Genomic DNA, 19,574 nt, shown 5'->3' on the forward strand with positions numbered 1-19,574 from the left:
CCCCCCCGGCCCCTTCTCTCAGTGCCACCTCCATCTCAATGTCTATTGGGGGGAACAAGACAGCGGGCCTTCCTTCTTGATAGATTCCCCTCGACTCTGAAACTTCCTGCCCAGGGAAGCCAGAATGGTCCTCAACCTGTTACCTCCAGATGACAGATTAAAACCTTTTTATTCAGACAGGCTTTAAAAGAAGGAGGTTTATAAGATCATCAGGGGCTGCTGTGAGTGTATATGCTTTTAATGATTGGAACACCATTACTGTTTTAACAGTATACAAGTATTAAAACAATATTACTGTTTTAATACTTGTATATTTTAAGTTGTTTTGCAATGCTTTAGTTGTGAGATGTGTTGAGTCTCTGTATGGAGAAAAAAAACAGGTTATAAATAAACATAATAATAATAATAATAACAAGAAGATATCATAAAATGAGATATGCAACTGAATATTGGAACCGTGTATGTCTTTCTACTACAGATTATCTATCTATCTAAATTTGGCTGCAGGGGCCTGTTTACTTAATTGACCTTGTCTAAAAGGAACAGATAAAACCACTTCTGAGATTCCTTGGATAAGAAACCCCTATAAATTTATGGAATTGCCATAATCCAACAGGCAACAAGAAAGTATATGAAAAAGAGGACAATAAAAGGATAGATAGAAGTCCTTGGACCATAATGTCTTGAACCAGAACCTAAGCCATGTTTTGCCATTGGGATGGTTCTCAGACTGAAATTACTGATTAGATATTACTGTGATAAAGCATCACACATATAATTGCAAGAAAAGAGAATGCTTTTCAGCAATCCAGCCACACAACATGATCTGAAGAACCAATATGTCTAATGTTTCAGCCATGATCTCTCAATCTGAGTAACTTGCTCTTTGAATTGAAACATAAGGCTGTAAACCTGTGTGGCTCAGTGATGATAATAGGGGCTCCCGGTGGTGCAATGGGTTAAACCCTTGTGCTGGCAGGACTGAAGACCAACAAGTCAGAGGTTTGAATCCAGGGAGAGTGCGGATGAGCTCCCTCTGTCAGCTCCAGCTCTTCATGCGGAAACATGAGAGAAGCCTCCCACAAGGATGATAAAACATCAAACATCCGGACATCCCTTAGGCAACGTCCTTGCAGATGGCTAATTCTCTCACACCAGAAGCAACTTGCAGTTTCTCAAGTTGCTCCTGACATGGAAAAAAGTGACGATAATAGTCCCACATGTGTAATTAAACTATGCTGAGACATTCAACACCACCTAGATCTATATAGAACTGCTGAAGCTACAGTGCTGTTCAATGTCTGAATGAAAGTATAAGGAGGTTCATAGAAACATCTAGTTATATTACCATAGCCAAATATGAACTGATTATACTAGCTACTGAAGGTCTCTGATGATATTAAGCTCTCTGATGATAGATGAAATTGCTTCCTATCTACTCCAGGAACATCGGCAGAAACTTCTGCAGTCACACACATGCATCCTCTGGGGATTACATGGTTGTGTTCAGAGGAATGTTTACCAACTCAACTGTAGGGGTGTGTGTGTGTGTGTGTGTGGGGGGGGGGGGTTGTTTCTCCAGAGGAAGAAAAGGAATACCAGTCTTCACAATGAGCAAAAATAATATTATATATAGATATAACATTTAAGCTATATCTTCATATGTCATTAACAGGATGCCAGTCGCAGTATCTTTGATCTTGAATTTCCTGCTCTAAATTTTGAGTAAAGAGGACCTAACCAACCATGCTAGGTCATGCCATCTGCCTCCAATTGCTGTTTTTGGCCTTGGCCTATCGATTATTGTCACTGATTGCTGGACCATGGTAGTGTCAAAGACCCATGTGATTGGCCTTGGTAACATGCTTCTAGTATTCAAGTTCAAGAATGTAGAATTTCTCCATAGGAAATCATATGCAGTTTAAACTTCAATCAGTAAAAAAAATCAGCCATTTTCTCTACATTGCATACAGATAGTGAAATAACAATAGTGTATGACGTTGTTTGTCTTTTGTTGTTACAGTTTTTAAAAAGAAAAATATACATTAAAGTTTGCAATCGGCTGCCATTGATACAGTTGGCCAGTATCAATGTGGTGGATCAATATATGGGCATTACACAAAGTTAACACTTTACATCATTAGTTGTTAGAGCTTAGTTCAGTCCAGTCAATGAACAACTATTCAACACTAGTTAAAAACAAGTTGTCATTCATATTTCATTTGTCTTGAGAGCAAGGTTAATAAAGTAACTCTGCATTCTGTATTCGTATCAGTAGCCATCACACAATACTATAGATTGATTTATTGGACAGAATAATGACGGGGTTAACACTTAATGGAATATGCTGTTTTTATAACAACAAAAATTGGAGTTGACCATCAATTAGTGGAAACAGTACTTGCAATTGCAGTCATTTGAAGTAATTACTATAAAAGTGTTCTGTCATGGGTAGCATTTAATACAGAGCAAAGTACAGCTAAGTGTATTAATTGAAAAGTCTTAAGTACACTTAGTTTTGCTTTGTGTTGTAGCCCAAGGATTTAGGGGAAAATATTAGAGCCCATTTTAATGATATTCCTGAAAAAATAGATCTCTATAGAGTAGAATTAAAAAGGACTGTGGGGGAAAAGGATGAGAAAACTGGATAGTATTTCCTCATTGAAAACCCATGTTCAGTATGCACGTTAAAACTTCCATTCTAGAAAGTTACAGCAGAACAGCCGAAAACTACCAACAATGAAATTGGTTACAATATCTAATTCACTGTTACAGAAAATGCATTTATGTTATAATAGCTAAAGAATGCATGTCATTTAAAGAGGCCTCCCATAGTAATCAACGAGACTGAACATATGCAGTCTCGTTTCATTTTCATTTCCAGTTTCATTTCCATTCTGCATGTTCTTCAATTGCAAAAGCTTCTCTTTTATCCCCATTTTTCTTTGTGATCTTTTTTTTTAATTGTGTCCATTGAGAGCCCCAGCTTAGCTAGAAAGTCAGACTGTCACATCATTATTATTAAGCTAAATTGTACAGGTGAATCAGAAGAAATACTCCTTTTGATTTTCATTGACTGTGTTTTGCACGTTTAGCTCATTCTTCAGGGCAGTCTCGGCACTATCCTCCTTTTCCGATCCTTTCACTTCCTTTTTCTTATATGCACTTTTCTTTTTATGAATCCTTACAGCTATGGCAGCAATGCACAGCAGAATAAATATAGCAACAGCTATCACACCTGTGGGAGGAGGAGAAAAGAAGAAAAAGGAACAGTCATAAATAGTTCAGTGATACAATTTAAAATGTCTGTTCATCTTTTCCTTAGCCCTTCTTAGTATATGATGGGAGTAGAAAACTCTTATCTGCCAGAATAGCTGGTGGTGAAGGATGATGAAAGTTACAGTCCGAAAGCATTTTGAAGACCATACATTCCTCATCTATTGTATGTTTTCATTGCTATCACAACAAACCTGTGATTTTTATGTTTAAACATAAAATGTATTCAAGGCCAGATGGAAAACTTCACTCCTGACTGGAGATCTAAAGCGGGACTCTTCAGTTGAACACCACTAGAACTTGGTCACAGCAGACTGCTGTTTGCTCAAACCTGTGCTTTGAGGATAAGTATTATATGGTTATCGACAAGTATAAAAAGAATGACGGGAGGGAGACAGAAAAAAAAGATGTGGCAGCACATTTATACAGCTGCGGGAGTGAGATTGGATGTAATAGGATCCAGAAAAAAGCTAATCATGATGCTTGCTCTAAAAGTTCAAAAGCCTGGGCAAAACATTTCAGATCTTTGTAGTGAATGTGTGTAAATCTGTTTACCAAAAGTGAATTTCCCTATGTTCATAACTCTCTCTGAGGAGATTATTTTTGTTACCTGTGTAGTAGCGAGAACTACTGTATTAATATACATAGTGTGCCAGGAATACATTCTTTTGTTCATTCCTCAGCTAATCAACTGGAATTTATGAATATAATTCAATTCAACTGCTTGTCTTTCCAGTTTTCCTTTAAAATTTTCTTGTTGAAGAATTGTAATCTGTAAATCTTTTACTGTGTGTCCAGGAAGGCTGAATTATTCTGCAATTGGTTTTGAGGGTATAGCCATTTTTAATGTCAGATTTGTATCCATTTATCCTTTTGCGTAGATAGTGTCTTGTTTGTTCTAAGTAGACAGCAGAGAGAGGTATTGCTGGCATAGGATGGGTTATATCACACCAGAGAAAGAGTACCTCTGATATTGTGGGTGATGCTATCGGCCTCTGAAACTCTAGAGTCGACTCAAACACCATCATGAGCTACAACCAATTGTGAATAATAACATAGCCCTCTCTACCGTGGTCTACAGACAGACTGCATATCTTCAAGAAGCAATAACAGGATACATAACATAAAACATAATATAGGGACAAACCCTGCCACAAACCCAGATGTCAACTCAATCCCCACACTATATGTCCTTACTTACTTACTTAGGCGATCCCTCGTTGGACGAGTAAGATGGTCTTCCATTATGCGTTTCCTTGTGGGTTTGTAGGTGGCTGTGGAGCCCTATTCTTGACCCGCATCTTCTCCCACAGTGAAGGCAATGGTTTCCAGGTGGAAGGCGGTCCCGCTCGGGGTTGGCTTAACACGCCTTCCTCCTGGCAAGTTTCTCTCTTTCACCCTCCACTCGTGCCTCCTTGAATTCTGCAGCACTGCTGGTCACAGCTGACCTCCAGCTGGAGTGCTCAAGGGCCAGGGTTTCTCAGTTCTCAGTGTCTATGCCAGAGATTTTAAGGTTGGCTTTGAGGCCATCTTTAAATCTCTTTTCCTGTCCACCAACGTTCCGTTTTCCGTTCTTAAGTGTTATTTGAGAACACAGAAATGCTGGACCACACCAACAACCACCATGTCAGACTACACAGAGAAGCCATTGAAATCCACAAGCATGTGGACAATTTCAACAGAAAGGAAGAGACCATGAAAATAAACAAAATCTGGCTACCAGTATTAAAAAACTCTAAAATTACAACAGCAAAACACCAGAGAGGAAACAACCAGGCACATCTTAACACCTCTCAACAAAAGATTTTCCCAGGCTCAGCCTGGCCTTCAAATGCTAATGAAGGTGGTCAGTTGAAACATTCACACCTAGCTCCAGCAGAGAAGAGCTCTTTGCCCCACCCCAGCCATTCCACAGATATATAAACCCATTGTCCTAATTCTAACAGACCTCACAACCTCTGAGGATGCTTGCCATAGATGCAGGCGAAACGTCAGGAGAAATGCCTCTAGAACATGGTGCTATAGCCTGAAAAACCCACAAGAACCTAGCACTTTGGTTTTCTCGATGTTCAGTGACAAGCCAAGCTTCGTGTATACTTCTGCAAAGGTGTTTAGAGTGGCTTGTAGATCTTCTTCTGAATGTGCACAGATGACATTGTCATCAGCATACTGGAGTTCTATAGCAGATTTTGTTGTAACCTTGGTTTTGGCTTTCAGTCTGCTGAGGTTAAACAGCTTGCCATCTGTCCGATAGATGACTTCCACCCCGGTGGGAAGCTTCCCGTCAACAAGGTGAAGTATCATAGCAATGAAGATGGAGAATAGAGTTGGGGCAATAACACATTCCTGTTTGACACCCGATTCCACCTTAAATGGGTCACTTTGGGAGACATTGCTGTCCAAGACTGTTGCTGTCCTAGGAGCAATATCATAGCAGCGTAAGCAAGTGTCTCTGAGTCTCTTTTGCTTTGCATTAATAAACTATTCTTTTGAACATACTCCTGAGTCTGGCTCTTTAAGGCATCTGGGTTCCGACACGAGTACAACTCTACAGGGTAATGCTCATCTCCATTTCTAAGCCAAAGAGCTGGCGTTGCCCATAGACACTTCCTAGGTCACATGGCTGGCATGACTGCATGGAGCGCCATTACCTTCTCTTCAAAGTGGTACCAATTTACCTACTATTTGCATGTTTTTGAATTGCTAGGTTGGCAGAAGCTGAGACTAACAACAGGATTTGAACCGCCGATTTTCCGGTCAGCAAATTCTGCAGCTTAACAGTTTAACCTGCTGCACGACTGCAACCCATATTTTAATATTTTAATATTATGTTGTACCTTATCTGAAGAAATGGGTTTATATGCATAAAGCACATGCTAAAATTAAAAAAAATCTGAAACATTTTCCCTTCCTCAAGTCCCCTTTGGGAGATGGTGAAGGGATAGAAATAAATTATTATTATTATTATTATTATTATTGTTGTTGTTATTATTATTATTATTGACTGAACAACACCTATTTTCCTCTCTCATGATCAACAATAGGTCTTAACCAAACATGCTAGTTTATGCTCTGTCCAGAAAGCTATGCAGCAAATGATATGCAATATATATAGCCAGCCAGCCAGCCAGAACGACATTTCAAATGAGATAATTTCTTTCTATCAGCTTTCTTCACTGTCTAGCTTTCACAGACATACATAAAAATGAAAAAAATACATGACTTGGACAATCCTAATGCTATTATTTAGTGATATATCTTAGTGATGCACTTCAGGATATTTCTAGATCCTTCATATCTGTCTTTCCCTGTCATAGCCTTAAAAAAAATGTTCTTCATAACAAATCTTGAATTATTTCTTCAATGTCTTCACTATTTACTTTAAAGTTCTGTAGATCTATGGAAATTATTTTTGTTTTTCTTAATGTTAACTGTAAGCCTGCTTTTGCATTTTGTTTTTTTTTTACTCTTCTCAGTAATCATTTTTAGTCTTTGCTATTTTCTAATAGTAGCATGGTGTCATCTGCATATCTTAAGTGGTTGATTTTCTTTCTTCAATATTCATGCCTATTTTATCCAAGTGTAATCTGTTTTACATATATGTTCAGCATACAAAAGAAACATATGAGGTGGTAAAATGCAGTCTTGCCTTACCCCCTTGTCAAATAATACCACTTCTCTGTATTCTGGCTTAACAGAAGTTGAATCTGTTATATAAAAATGATTTTATTGATCGGCCAATTGGCCTTATCAAAACACACAATATAAACACAATGTACAGTATACATTTAGTCAAAATAAAAATATAAACATACATATACAGAAACCAAACCAAAGTCTCTTATCCTGAGTAGAAATTACAGGCATCAGGACAATCAAATGTTTTGGCATCCCCATGTTTGTAAGAGTGATCTATAGCTTTTCATGTTTCATATATTCAAAGGCTTTGTTATATAAAGCTACATGTTGTACTATAAAGCATAGGCTGATTTTCTTTTAAAATGTATTATTGTAATTCTTTAACCAAGATATGTTTGCTGTATGATCCCTAGTGCCTGTCCTTTCCTGAATTCAGCTTGGACATCTGGCATTCCTCTCTCCATAGAGGATAGAAGTCTTTTGTAGAATATGCTGGCTTTGCTTGCATGGAGAATTTACCTTTTGAAATACGCACACATAAATACTTTATGGTGGTTTATAATAGGTCAAGGAATCCATGCTCCAGCAGTAAAGCATCAGAAAGCACAAACCATTTGGGGGGGAAATTGACTGAGACTTATGAACCTTGATGACTTCAAAATCAGGTTGAAAGGCATAGCTTTCAAAATGCAGTCTCCCACAGGAATTAGTATTGGGACTCCTGTTATCTGACATTCATAAAAGTAAGGATGACTGACAAAGAAGTTATGTTAAATATTGCCTCCAGACTATGAAGAGCTAAAGGAATCATATCACATTGGGAGAAAAATTCTTCAGATCAATTTTCCAAAATGATACTTTCAACATAAATCAGTGTTCATATAAATTATGCACACTGCTGATCTCCAACAAAGGAAGTGTGGAGTAATGGTGGACAAATCAATAGAAATTTAATGTGCAGTGCTGTTGCAACAAGATAAATCCCATGTTAGGAATTTTATGAATAGTGCTGAAAATAAAATAGACCATGAGCATGTAAAATATGCTTGTTGTTACTAGGGATAGAAAATAATTTCACGGAATATGGAAGAGTCAATGAAAGCAAACCCTTACAGCTCTTGAGATTCAATGAAGGTGAAGAAATGTGCTTTGCATTGAAAATTTGTACATTTATAATTCTTGAATGGCATTTTGCAGCAGTAAAGTACAGCCAAAACAATACATGCATTTAAAAATAAGAATAGTCAAATATGTACAGTTTTAGAAATGCACATAAATATGTAGTCATACAACTACAGGGGTGCACTGTGAATTTATGAAATGTGTTGCCACTTGTTGTTGACCCTTGACTTATGAATTAACGGGAAATTATCTATCAGTGACTAATAGGTGTGATAGATAAATTGAGCATTCTCCTGAAGTTTGGAAAGTGGTCAATGGTTCTAGAAGTTCAATCATTATCATCACTGGCATTCTTGGGATTTCAACCCCACTAATTACTTGTGTTTCCATGTGCAGAGGTAATATTCTTCTAAAGATAAACTGACAATGAGGGCACAACCAAAAATATGGGGAGGGTGTTGCCTTTATGTCTAGCTTTACAAAATCTTCTCACTGATAGCTGCCAGAATCCAGTAGTCTCTCCTGTTTTGGCAATCTTACTATGAATATGTTAAAATATGTCATATTTGATGGTCAAATATGAATGTCATTTAATCAAATGACAAAACCTTTGACCACCTGTTGCTTAAATTACATTCAGACAGCAATTACTACAGATAAGTACTCTCTAAAGAGGTCCTTAATGTCTAAAGCAAGGGGATCAGGGTCAACATAGCCCCTTGTGCCAAACCAGTGCACCTAGCATGATCAGACATCATGCCATATTCCTTCCACATTCACTTTTGACCAATTTTTGTCTGATTTAGGGGTGGAGCAAAGCTTTAAGTGATTTTTCTTGGAGATGAGGAATTGTGGGGGCAAAACTGCTCTGTTTTTGGAAATGTTGACTTATTTGTGGCACTATTTGAAGTGGACATATTTTTGGAAGTCTCTAAATTTTCAGAGTCTACCATTTGAAAGCACAAGATATGCATCGTACTCACCCTTAGGATAGACAATACTTTCATATCAACAACAACAGCAGCTTTAGATGTGAGCACACACCTTTTTCACTGGTTTCATTTCTAACCACTAAGCTCTCATTGGGAATTAACTGTTTTTGAGTATATCATTTATCCATTTATCACAAATCTGTATATTCTTCTGTGATCTTATCCAAGAAGAAAATTCAGAAGTTAAACAAAGGCATATGGTTTCTTTTTTCCTTTCTTCTCTGTTCCTTAACAAATAAGTAAAAAGCTTAATGGAATTTGGATGGCTGGATTATTTGGCAGAGAAACCATTTGCAAGGGGGAAGAACACTTTTTCCTTACGTCTGGTCTCAGGAGAAAATAATGGCATCAGAAAAGTGTGAGTTTCACAGAATAATGTCTTAAAAATAATCACTGAAGTTTACAGATTTATACTTGCTTCTATACTAGCCATAGGAAGCATAATCCTCTTGAGACTGTTTGAGTCCCAAAATGCATACTGTTCAGACATTTCTGATTTCTCTCTGTTCTTTCTCTATATATTAAAACAGTGGGTTTACTAGGGGCTCTAAAGGATGAAACATGACTTAGTTTCATGGTTTCAGTTTCCACTCCTGTGTCATGCAACTTGAACTCATTCTAACACTTTAGTACTTCATGTGTAAACTAATAAGCATTCAATATACTTAATCTTTTATTAGAGCATCCGGAATTTAAAAAAATCCTTTGGTTTTGTAAACAACAAAACTATTTGCAAATATAGACCAATTCCCACCTTCTAATTGTGTCTCTATTTAGGTATTCTTTCAAAATAAGCTTTTGGAAGATGTGGCTGTTTTTGTGGATTTTTTTTGGGGGGGGGGGCATTAATTTTCTTTTTTTTCTTTTTCTTGTTTTAAATTATTTTACAAGCCTTGAACTGGAGCATTAACTTAGCAAATGTAGAGTTTTCCTCCATCAGAAGACTATCAAAATATGGACATACTTTTATTTTTGTAGGTCACGCTTTCTCTTTATTGACCTTTAAAGCCCTACATAGTTTGGGTCCTGAGGTCCTCTGGGGGGTGTCTGCTCTAACCTGCCAGAACCCGACTGGCAACCACCACCCAGAGGACTTTTTCATCGACCACTCCACGACTGTGGAACAACCTGCTGGTAGAGCTCTGACAGCTAGATCAACTGCAGGAATTTAAGACACAAATGAAGACCTAACTCTTCTGGCAGGCCTACCCAGATAGTTTTAATGATAATTTTAAAACTTTCACTCTATATTTAACTTTTGTTTTGTGTATTTTAATATGTATTTTATTGAAATATGCTTTGATATATGTATTCTATGGAGTGTTTTTTAAATGATTAAGTGTTTTGATTATGTGTTTTAGCAATGTCTCATATTTCATAACCCAAATCCTCCCAAACCTAAAATTGTCCACATGGGTAGCTAAGACAATGACACTTTGCTTTCTGTTGCTACCATATATACAAACAGTTTCATTTGTGAATTTATCAACAATATTGTGTATAGAATTACCTGCTGTCCCTGTACACATGGTGAATGCAAATTAATTTCATGTTTAGTCTTGGATTCCATCTCTGAGGCACCTCATTATGTATGTATGCACAAATATAAGTATTTCAAAAGCCGAAGATGAAAACCCAATGCAAAACATTTCTGATCCCAAGCATTTCAGGTACAGGATACTCTAACTGTATAAACAATTTAATCAATGAAGGACTGGTGCTAAATTGTTCCCAGCAGCCAGATAAGCCATAGCAATCACCTCCAGCTCAGTAATGTTGGTAATATAGTTGTCACATATTTTTGAACCTGAAATATTGTATAGTTTTGATTTCCCTTTTTGAAAGTATTCTATATGCTTTGCAAAAATATAAATACTTGAAGTAGGGTGTCAAGTGGTAGAGGCACAGAAGATATGTAGATATAGATATATGCCTGCTTATATGAGATACCCTAAAACAATGAGGAAAATGATCATGTCATTGTTTCCTTAAATATTTTCATCATTTTTGAAAAGAGATTAGGAATGCTGTTGTTTTGGCATCCCTTGGTTTCCTTCAGCATCTAAGGAACAAAATATCTGTTAACATGGCATTGGTAGGTCTCTTATATTCCCTATTACCTCCAATAATTGCAGAGTCACTCCTTATTGCATTAGCTAAAGGTTCTCCCTCATCTATTGGTCCCGAATGATCTGCAGCAGAAAAAAAGGAAAATGACAGAGGCAAGCAAAGAGGAAAGTTCTCAATATAGCCATATACACAACTGAAGTGTAAATACTGTATGTGATTCCATACACTTCTTAAGAAAGGGTTTACAGCCTGTAGTGTGTACACAAGGCTGCTAACAGAAAGTTCTTCTTTTCCAAAGTTGCATTGTGTATAACTAAACACATAAACACATGCACACACACACACACAGAGGAAAAGACAAAGGTTGGAGGGCAGTGTATTGAAGAACCCAATAATTGTGTACCACATTCTTTATGTGATATAATCACATTGGATGAAAATTTGAATTGCTATCTTGTTTTCTTACTCTAAACGCCTAAACAAATGAGAGCCATATGCTTGCTACCTGCAAGTGAATGGGTTGTTTCGCTTGATGTTGAATCAGCCCCTGTTAAAGTGCCACAGTTGGACTCAATAAAATGTCCTTTCACTGTAACTGGAAATGAGCTGGAATGATGCAGTGCTGCCTTCAAAGGAGCAACATGGTTGAATTGTATGGAAGAGAGGCATCCAATAAACCCCAGAGAGTTGGCTTTCAAGGTATCTGGGTCTACATAATTTGTATCTCCTAAACAAAAGAAACAGAAAACAATTAATCATAGTGCAGATGAACAAAACAAGGAGACAGGCAAATAACTCATATTCCTCCATGTTTCAGTGTGGCATGCCATATATGCAAATTTGCTATCTTTCTTATTTCCAACCTCACATAAGTGAAACTCCATTGGCACAGTAAATTCTAGAAAAAATATATAAAGTATAGCTAACATATTGAAATTAATGCATGTGTTCTCTCTTTCTCCAGTTCTGCATCGAGATCAAACAGCTATGGAAAGCAATGTCAAGCATAAATATATACACTAGACCTTTACAGCTGTCTTCTCTGAGACAACATTGAGATAATCCTAGTTCAGTGCCACTCTATAATAGCTGTCTGTATAGTCATGCCTCCAGCATGACTATAAACTTAATGGCCAGAAGAAGTAATATAAAGGGATAGGAGAAGAGTAAACCTTTTAAAAATGATTTTTTTTAAAAATGCACCTTGTACAACAATTCTCCTCAAAACTATCCTTTTGACATTTGTTTTACGACTTCTAGAATTAATACAAATATATGGAATAACCAAGCAGTACCCACTAGTATTTGGTTCCAGAACCCACCATAGATACCAAATTCTGTGGATGTACAAATCCCATTATATTATGTATCAGTCTAGGAAAAAATAATGCCTCTTTTATAAAATGGCAAAATTAAGGTTTGCTTTTTGGAATTTTTTTAAAAAAAATATTTTCAAGCTGTAAATGGTTGAATCCATGGATACAGAATCTATGGCTATGGATTGCTGACTGTATAATTGTTCTGGTTTCCCAGTGCAATTTAATTGGGAAGAACTTGCAACATAGATTCTGAGATCTCAATTTAAATTTAGGATTAGCATTAAATTAAATTGGGTCTAGAATAATCTGGCCCCAGCTACACTCAGATCTGAATCACTAAATTAGGACCTAAAATAAGTTGGTGCCCTATATGATTGTCCACCATTGCATATAATAAAAGTTATGAATACATTATTTAAATTCAAATGGTTTGAGAAATTCTACAGAATATAAATATTTTGCTGGCATTGTTGAAATGGTATATTTTATTTTTTAATTCATACACAATATTATTAATTACTTGATACTGGCCATCTGTTAAGGGCACATGTCTAGGTTTCCCTTATGCTTGTTTCTGTCCTTCTGGGGCAGTGGTTCTCAACCTGAGGATCCCCAGATGTTTTGGCCTTCAATTCCCAGAAATCCTAACAGCTGGTAAACTGGCTGGGATTTCGGGAGTTGTAGATTGTTCTGGGTAATGCCAGAATTTGGTATTCTGTGTGTTCTTCCCACCTTCTGCATGAATTGATGGATGACATCAGTGCTGAGATTTCTGGTGGATCCCGTGGATCTTAATGCTGCTGTAATCATTTTGTCTTTGGCTATGGGGAAATACCCAGGTGTTTCTCAGATTCTACCCATGATTATCCATGGGCATAGAATGGCTGAGCCAGGAGAAGGAGTTTAGAGTTTATATAGTAAGTCCAGGGATGTAGTATATGGCTCAGCATAGTATAGGCCCGCTCATGGAACTACTGCACTCTGCTGTGCCATATGACATTGCAACCATATGTCCATGTGCAGTGGGAGAAGGAGTCCTTTTGTTCAACCATTTCAAACTCTGAAAAAAATGTAGAAAATGACTGCTGCACAAACAAATGTGCATACAATATTCATTGCACAAGAGATAAACCAGTGGAATACACATTTCCTCAAAGATAATGGGAAATATAATTCCATGAAGTCAATCTATTTCATATTGTGCAGCCTGCCACTATATCTTATCTCATTTTTATTTTGAAACCCAAGCCTTCCTGATGATGGTAATCAGCACCACTGTTCCAGTAAACACCTGTATGCTAATTTGTTCTTTTCAACAAGGGAATGGAGCCCAATTTCAACATGTCAAGTGAAGATTGGAGTAGGTTATGGGAAAACGTCATGGTAACATCCTTATCTTGCATTCATTGTATGAGCCCAAACAAACATTTGCATAACATAGTATTAAAAAGAATAAAAACACTTGCATTCACTGGGATCCTTCAGAACACCAAAAAGTATAAGATTTAACCACATGAGGCTGCACAAAAGTTTCAGTACTGCTGAATATATGCCTACCTAGATGTAGCAATTTTTTGAATTTGTTAGTAGTACCTGAATACATAATATAGTATTTATGGACAGTTTCACATTACGTAATTATGGAATTATGATTCCACTTGAACTGCAACATCCAGTGGAATCCTACATTTTGTTGTACAGAATTTACAGAATACAGCCAGAATCCATTTCAGTCCACTTGACAACAAAATGCAGGATCTCCTAGGAAGTTGCCATGGCAGTTAAAATGAAATTAACATAAAGAGGAAAGCAAATTAGCACTTACATGTCTTAAACATTGTTATGCAATCACAAATAAGCTTGTTATGCAATCACAAATAAGCTTCAGGATTACCTATTTAAAAACCGGTTCCTTCCACCTTTCCAACTCTGCCCATGACTAATGGGACTTTAGTATTTGCATAAGTTATGCATAGAACTAGCCAAGATTTACTATTATTCAGGCACTAAAACTGGTTTCAAAAGCTTGGTTGATGGAAAATACATTATACATAATTGAGACTGGTGCCAGTATAAACCATAAAAATGGAAGACGGTGTCCAAAGGGAAGAATGTGGAAGTGGAAACTGGGAGAAATCCTACTGGCAGCTTTGTAGAGAAACAGTAGCACATTAGGTCTGTGGTAGGTAGCTCTTAGAAGGAAGAAAAGACAAGGAAATGAAAATCTTGGGAAAGGAAGAGAATTCTACGGCCTCTTCATATAATGTGAAATATGCAAGGAAACCTACCCGAGGTGCATTCTTTTCTCATTTAGAAAGTGGCAAAAGTGCTTTTATCTAAACCTTACTGATAATAGCAAAATGATAATGTGTAATGATGATAGCAAATTACATCACATATCACGAACTGTATAAGGTCACAGCCAGAAAATTAATAGCAGTTCAGATTACTTTTACAGATAAAAGTAATGTGCTAAATCAAAGAGATCTGATCATTTGTCACTGAGAGAATATCTTTAATGAAGCACATTTCTTCTGATTCTTCAGATGTTTGAGAATGGTATTTATGCATACAGAAAGGCATTCTTTAAACACATGGGACTGTGAAGGATAAATACTAACATACTAACATACTAGGTTCACACTCATCCATTGCCATCTTCCCCTTCTTCCAAGTTTTGAAGTGAAATTTCAACAGTGGAAAACCTTCAATGAAAGGTCTCCATGTGAATTGTAACCATTCGGTCCTAGTGGATATGTGGCAGCTTTTTTTGGCAGCTTTTTCTTCTTTTGGACAGGCCTGCCGATCATCATCAGACAACACTGGCTTCCCACTCACATTATTCCAAAAGTGGAGTGGAAGAGTGGCAAGATGCTTTCTCTGCCATGACAGAGAAGAAAGTGTTTCTTGAGTAGCTCCAAGTGAGCTATCCACATTTTCCTCTCCTTTTCCTCTATATGATGGGGGAAAGGGCAATGGGGTAATGCACCTTGTCCTGTCCCTACCATGTGATGGGGAAAGGAGAGAGGGTGTGTGGGGTACCACAAGGTGCCTTGTGTGCCTGCTGTTTTGCTGGCAAATGATGGCAAAATGAAATGGTGTGCAATGAGGTCCCTAACCTGGCAACCATAGGATAATGCTTTGAAACGTTGCTTAATTCAGAATACTGCCACCTATATTCTGCTAACTGGGATTGGCCAATATATATCACATTTAAGGAGCATATCACTCATTTAAGGATCTAGTTCTTCCCTAATTTAATTCTCAAAGTAATCAATCATCATCAACAACAACATGTGGAAAATTTCAACAGAATGGAGGAAACCATGAAAATAAACAAAATCTGGCTACTAGTATTAAAAAACCCTCTAAAATCAGAACAGTAAATAACAGTAAATAAAGAGAAACACTGAAACAACAGGGGAATTTCTGACATGAAACAGTCAGGGCCAGCTAACAACTCCCAACAAAGGATTCTGCCAGGTAGGAATCAGCCAGGCTTTGAAGCTACAAAGCCATTCAGTGCTAATCAAGGTGACCAACTGCAATATTCACACTTGCATCAAGCAGACAAGAGCTCTTTCTCTCACCCTGGATATTCCACAGATATATAAACCATTTCCAACAGACCTCACAACCTCTCAGGATGCCTGCCATAGATGTGGGTGAAACATTAGGAGAGAATGCTTCTGGAACATGGCCATACAGCCCAGAAAACTCACAGCAACCCAATCAACAAATATAGTTCTTCCTTCTGCAATTTTTATTTAAAGATTGTAGGTAATAAAGGTTAAGTATTTTAATGTAGAAAACAGTACTTTCTGTTCTGCATGGAAAATATTTTCCATTCAAAAAAATAAAATTAATAGAAGATTATCTTCAATACAAAATTCTTTCCATCAAGGTTTCATCATGCTTGAGAAACTTGGATTTTGACCATTAGTGAGATATTTATTTAATATTCTATCTTTCAGGAGCTTTATTAGCTAGAGACCCTATTACCATCAAAGATCACTTTATATATAATGCCCAAGCAGAATGATGCTGTACCATAATGCAGCACTCTTATTTTGGGACACTACATCTCTATTTTTTTAAATGCTTCTCTGTGTAACCAAGCTGCCAAATGATTTGGAATAAGATATTAATTTATATTTTAAAAAGAGAGTGAGAAAGAAAGTGCGGAAGAGGAAACCTTTTGAGTTGCATCTAAAGATAAATTTGCTGCGCTCACAAGTTCTAAGGCATCATTGGTGGCAACTGTTTGTTCCCATGTTAATGAAGTAATGAATCCATTCTGGATTCTAGTCTTATTTTTAAAGGAACTATCCAATATGTTGAACCTATTTTGGGTTATAACATTTTGGGCAATTTGTTTAATATTTTCATTGAAACCTGCATCAGATTTACTACTTCATAGATATAGAAAACAGTAATGAATACCATCTTCATAAAGACTAGCAGAACCTGGGTGGGTTGGTGTTGTCAGTCTAATGTTTACAGCATTCCAACATGTCCAGGTAAAATAGTTTGGTGTAGCACTAAGTTATACACTCAAAGTAATGTCCTACCATCAAAAACAGTAATCTCTACAGTAGATTGGACCTTGGGTACTAACTATTGACAGGAAAAGCATTAATATATCTGGAAGATAGTACATTCTGATAATTTGGGCACATGCCCATTGACTACATACATGTAATAGGCAGGGTTTTAAGAGAAATGGAAATAGATTATGTTTTGAAGACAATGCTAGACTGTATGTCAGTAGTATTTTTAAAAAAATCCAATGGCACTTAACAAACAATAACAGCCACACCATACCATTACAAATGTTTCAGAAAAACAAATGCTAATAACACAGGAAAATGAGGGTTGTGTTTGTAGGTATGGAGTCATTTTTGAATTGATATATGATCTCTGAACTGTTCTTTGTTCACACGTATTTTGAGATTGTTGAGAAAATGAAGGTAAAATCATCCTACTTAGAGCCTTCAACAATGAACCTATTTCCATTTCTTTCTCGCCCATTTATCCTTTGAAAATAAGAGGTAATGGTTAGAAAATTCAGAGCACATAACAATCCTCAACAAAACAAGATAATTATGATACTCTTCATAGTTTGTCTGCAGATCCATCGACTTGATTTCAACCATTTCTGTAAACCATGCTTTTATACTGACTCTTTTGTTTGCATAAAAAGAGTTTCAGTGCAGCTGGCATCATTTTTCACAACATTTGTAGACACTGATGACCACCCAGTGACAGCAAATACTAATTCTTGCCACTGAAAATGGAAATTCAATTACAATAATGCAGACTATGCGATTTTTATTCTTCAATCCCAGATTTTAAATTTCAGGAGCAAAATGTGTCCATAGCAAGTATTAAAACTGCAAATTCTTCAGCAAAGATTTACTTTTCCATTTTTTATTGTAAGAAGCGAAATACGGATTTTACTCACTATACTATCTGAATCATGGGATTGAGATTTCCAAGGAGCTAAAATTAAATTGTACAAAGTGTGATTTCTCACTCTGGTTTTGCACATGAAAACTGCAAGAATGAATATTGGAACATTGCAAAGCTCTTAAACTGAGAGATTACTGGATAGTCAGCTATCTCACTGGCATATAATGTTTACAGGAAGGTATGAAATTATTATTTTTAATGTTTGGCATTTAACCCCCCACCATGAAATAAAGAAGCTATACAACAAACATATGGTACAAAGGGGGCATTATTTGACCTATTTATTTATTCATTTGTTTGCTGAAACTGCAACCGGCAGAAAAAAAAGGGGGGTTAAATACACCTGACATCCAAAAGACAGGTATCACTTCACTGACTATTACCTACATAGACCTCCCTGGGCCAGTACCTCAACCCGATGCAATCCAAACTATTTGGGTTGTTTGCCCTGGCTGGTCTTAACAAGAAGGCCATCCTGGGGAAACTCCCTCCCAAACCATTCCAGAAGCCCACCCTTCACCAACAAATGGGATGTTATGGTGCCTATCAAATTTAAACTTTTAACATGCCAGTGACAACATATTTAAGTGACTCCACCTCAAACCAATTTCCACCTTCAATAGAAACAGTATGAAGTAGGAAAAATTCTACCCAGCCCTTACACTCATACTATCCTGAGAGTGGGTCACACAAGCTGAAAAAGGAGGATGTTGTGAGGCGTCAATCCTATTTTATAGGTTCCTCTGCCCCCCATCATGTGCAGAGGGGAAGGATTTAATTGACCAATCCCTCCAAATCTCCATCTGGTCTCCTTTGTTTGGACCTTCAAAAGCCTCCCCTTGCCATAGGGTTCACCTTTATGGCTTGGGTTGGGCAGGTACGCACACCCAAAATGAAGAATTGAAGCACTTGCAACACTAAGTGCTTCAATCCTAGGAACATGTTTTAATTAATGCCATTTAGTATAACAAAGGGATTTCCAGTGACTACTTAATCCTACAACGCTTAGCTGGGTGTGTTTTTATGTTCTTTTTCCTGTTCCTTGGATGGTTTTGCACCAACTGCCCTAACAATCAATGTGTTACCAACTCTTCTGACACACAATCACTTCTATACCTCTCATTGGCTGCATTCCGGTGAAGCTACTGAGTGAATGCTTTGGAAGTAATGTGTGTGTGTGTGGGGGGGGGGGGGGGGGGGAGGGGGTTACAGTTCCATACAATCCCCATCTAAACAAAATACACTCCAGGAATTTTTAGATTTGGGCAACAAAAGTCATTGAACCCCAAACCTTGCGTACCTGTGGATTTAAAAAGTAGGTATATCCAGCAGGTAAATATTATTAATATACTACATTATTGCTGCTCTTTTAATTGTATTTACTTTCTTTGAACATGGGTCTCTCAAGTCTTCCTGCAACTCTCTTACCATAAATTGTGTGACTCATTCTTATTCAAACTTTACCAGCAGGATATCACACTGACACATCTGATAATGTGTCATTTGCTCCTGCTATCACTTGATCATCCATAGTTTAAACCATTTAAAATCAGAACTTCTCTGATGTTCTTCACAATGGTACATTATTAAAAAGGAAAGAAATCTTGCCATTTGGATAACTAATTCATTTTCTTTACCTATAATTTGAGTGTGATTTAGTCTTTTCTTTGTTAAGCTGTTTTGA

At 37.0% G+C, this 19,574-nt stretch overlaps 1 protein-coding gene across 2 annotated transcripts in view; it reads right to left on the minus strand.

Annotated features, from left to right (window-relative positions):
- Positions 1-1,604: 1,604 nt before the first annotated feature.
- Positions 1,605-19,574, minus strand: part of CNTNAP4 (contactin associated protein family member 4) — a 330,423-nt gene continuing 312,453 nt past the window's right edge. The window contains exons 22-24 of one of the 2 annotated variants that reach the window (XM_060762045.2): positions 11,605-11,826; positions 11,150-11,221; positions 1,605-3,238 (exon numbers count right to left, since the gene is read on the minus strand). In XM_060762045.2, coding sequence (XP_060618028.2) covers positions 3,045-3,238; positions 11,150-11,221; positions 11,605-11,826 — 488 coding nt within the window. In that variant the 3' untranslated portion in view covers positions 1,605-3,044. The remainder of the gene's footprint in view (positions 3,239-11,149; positions 11,222-11,604; positions 11,827-19,574) is intronic. The other variant, XM_060762046.2, reaches the window with a different exon arrangement.

This window comes from Anolis sagrei, chromosome 2 (genome assembly GCF_037176765.1).
Source record: "Anolis sagrei isolate rAnoSag1 chromosome 2, rAnoSag1.mat, whole genome shotgun sequence".
NCBI lineage: Eukaryota > Metazoa > Chordata > Lepidosauria > Squamata > Dactyloidae > Anolis > Anolis sagrei.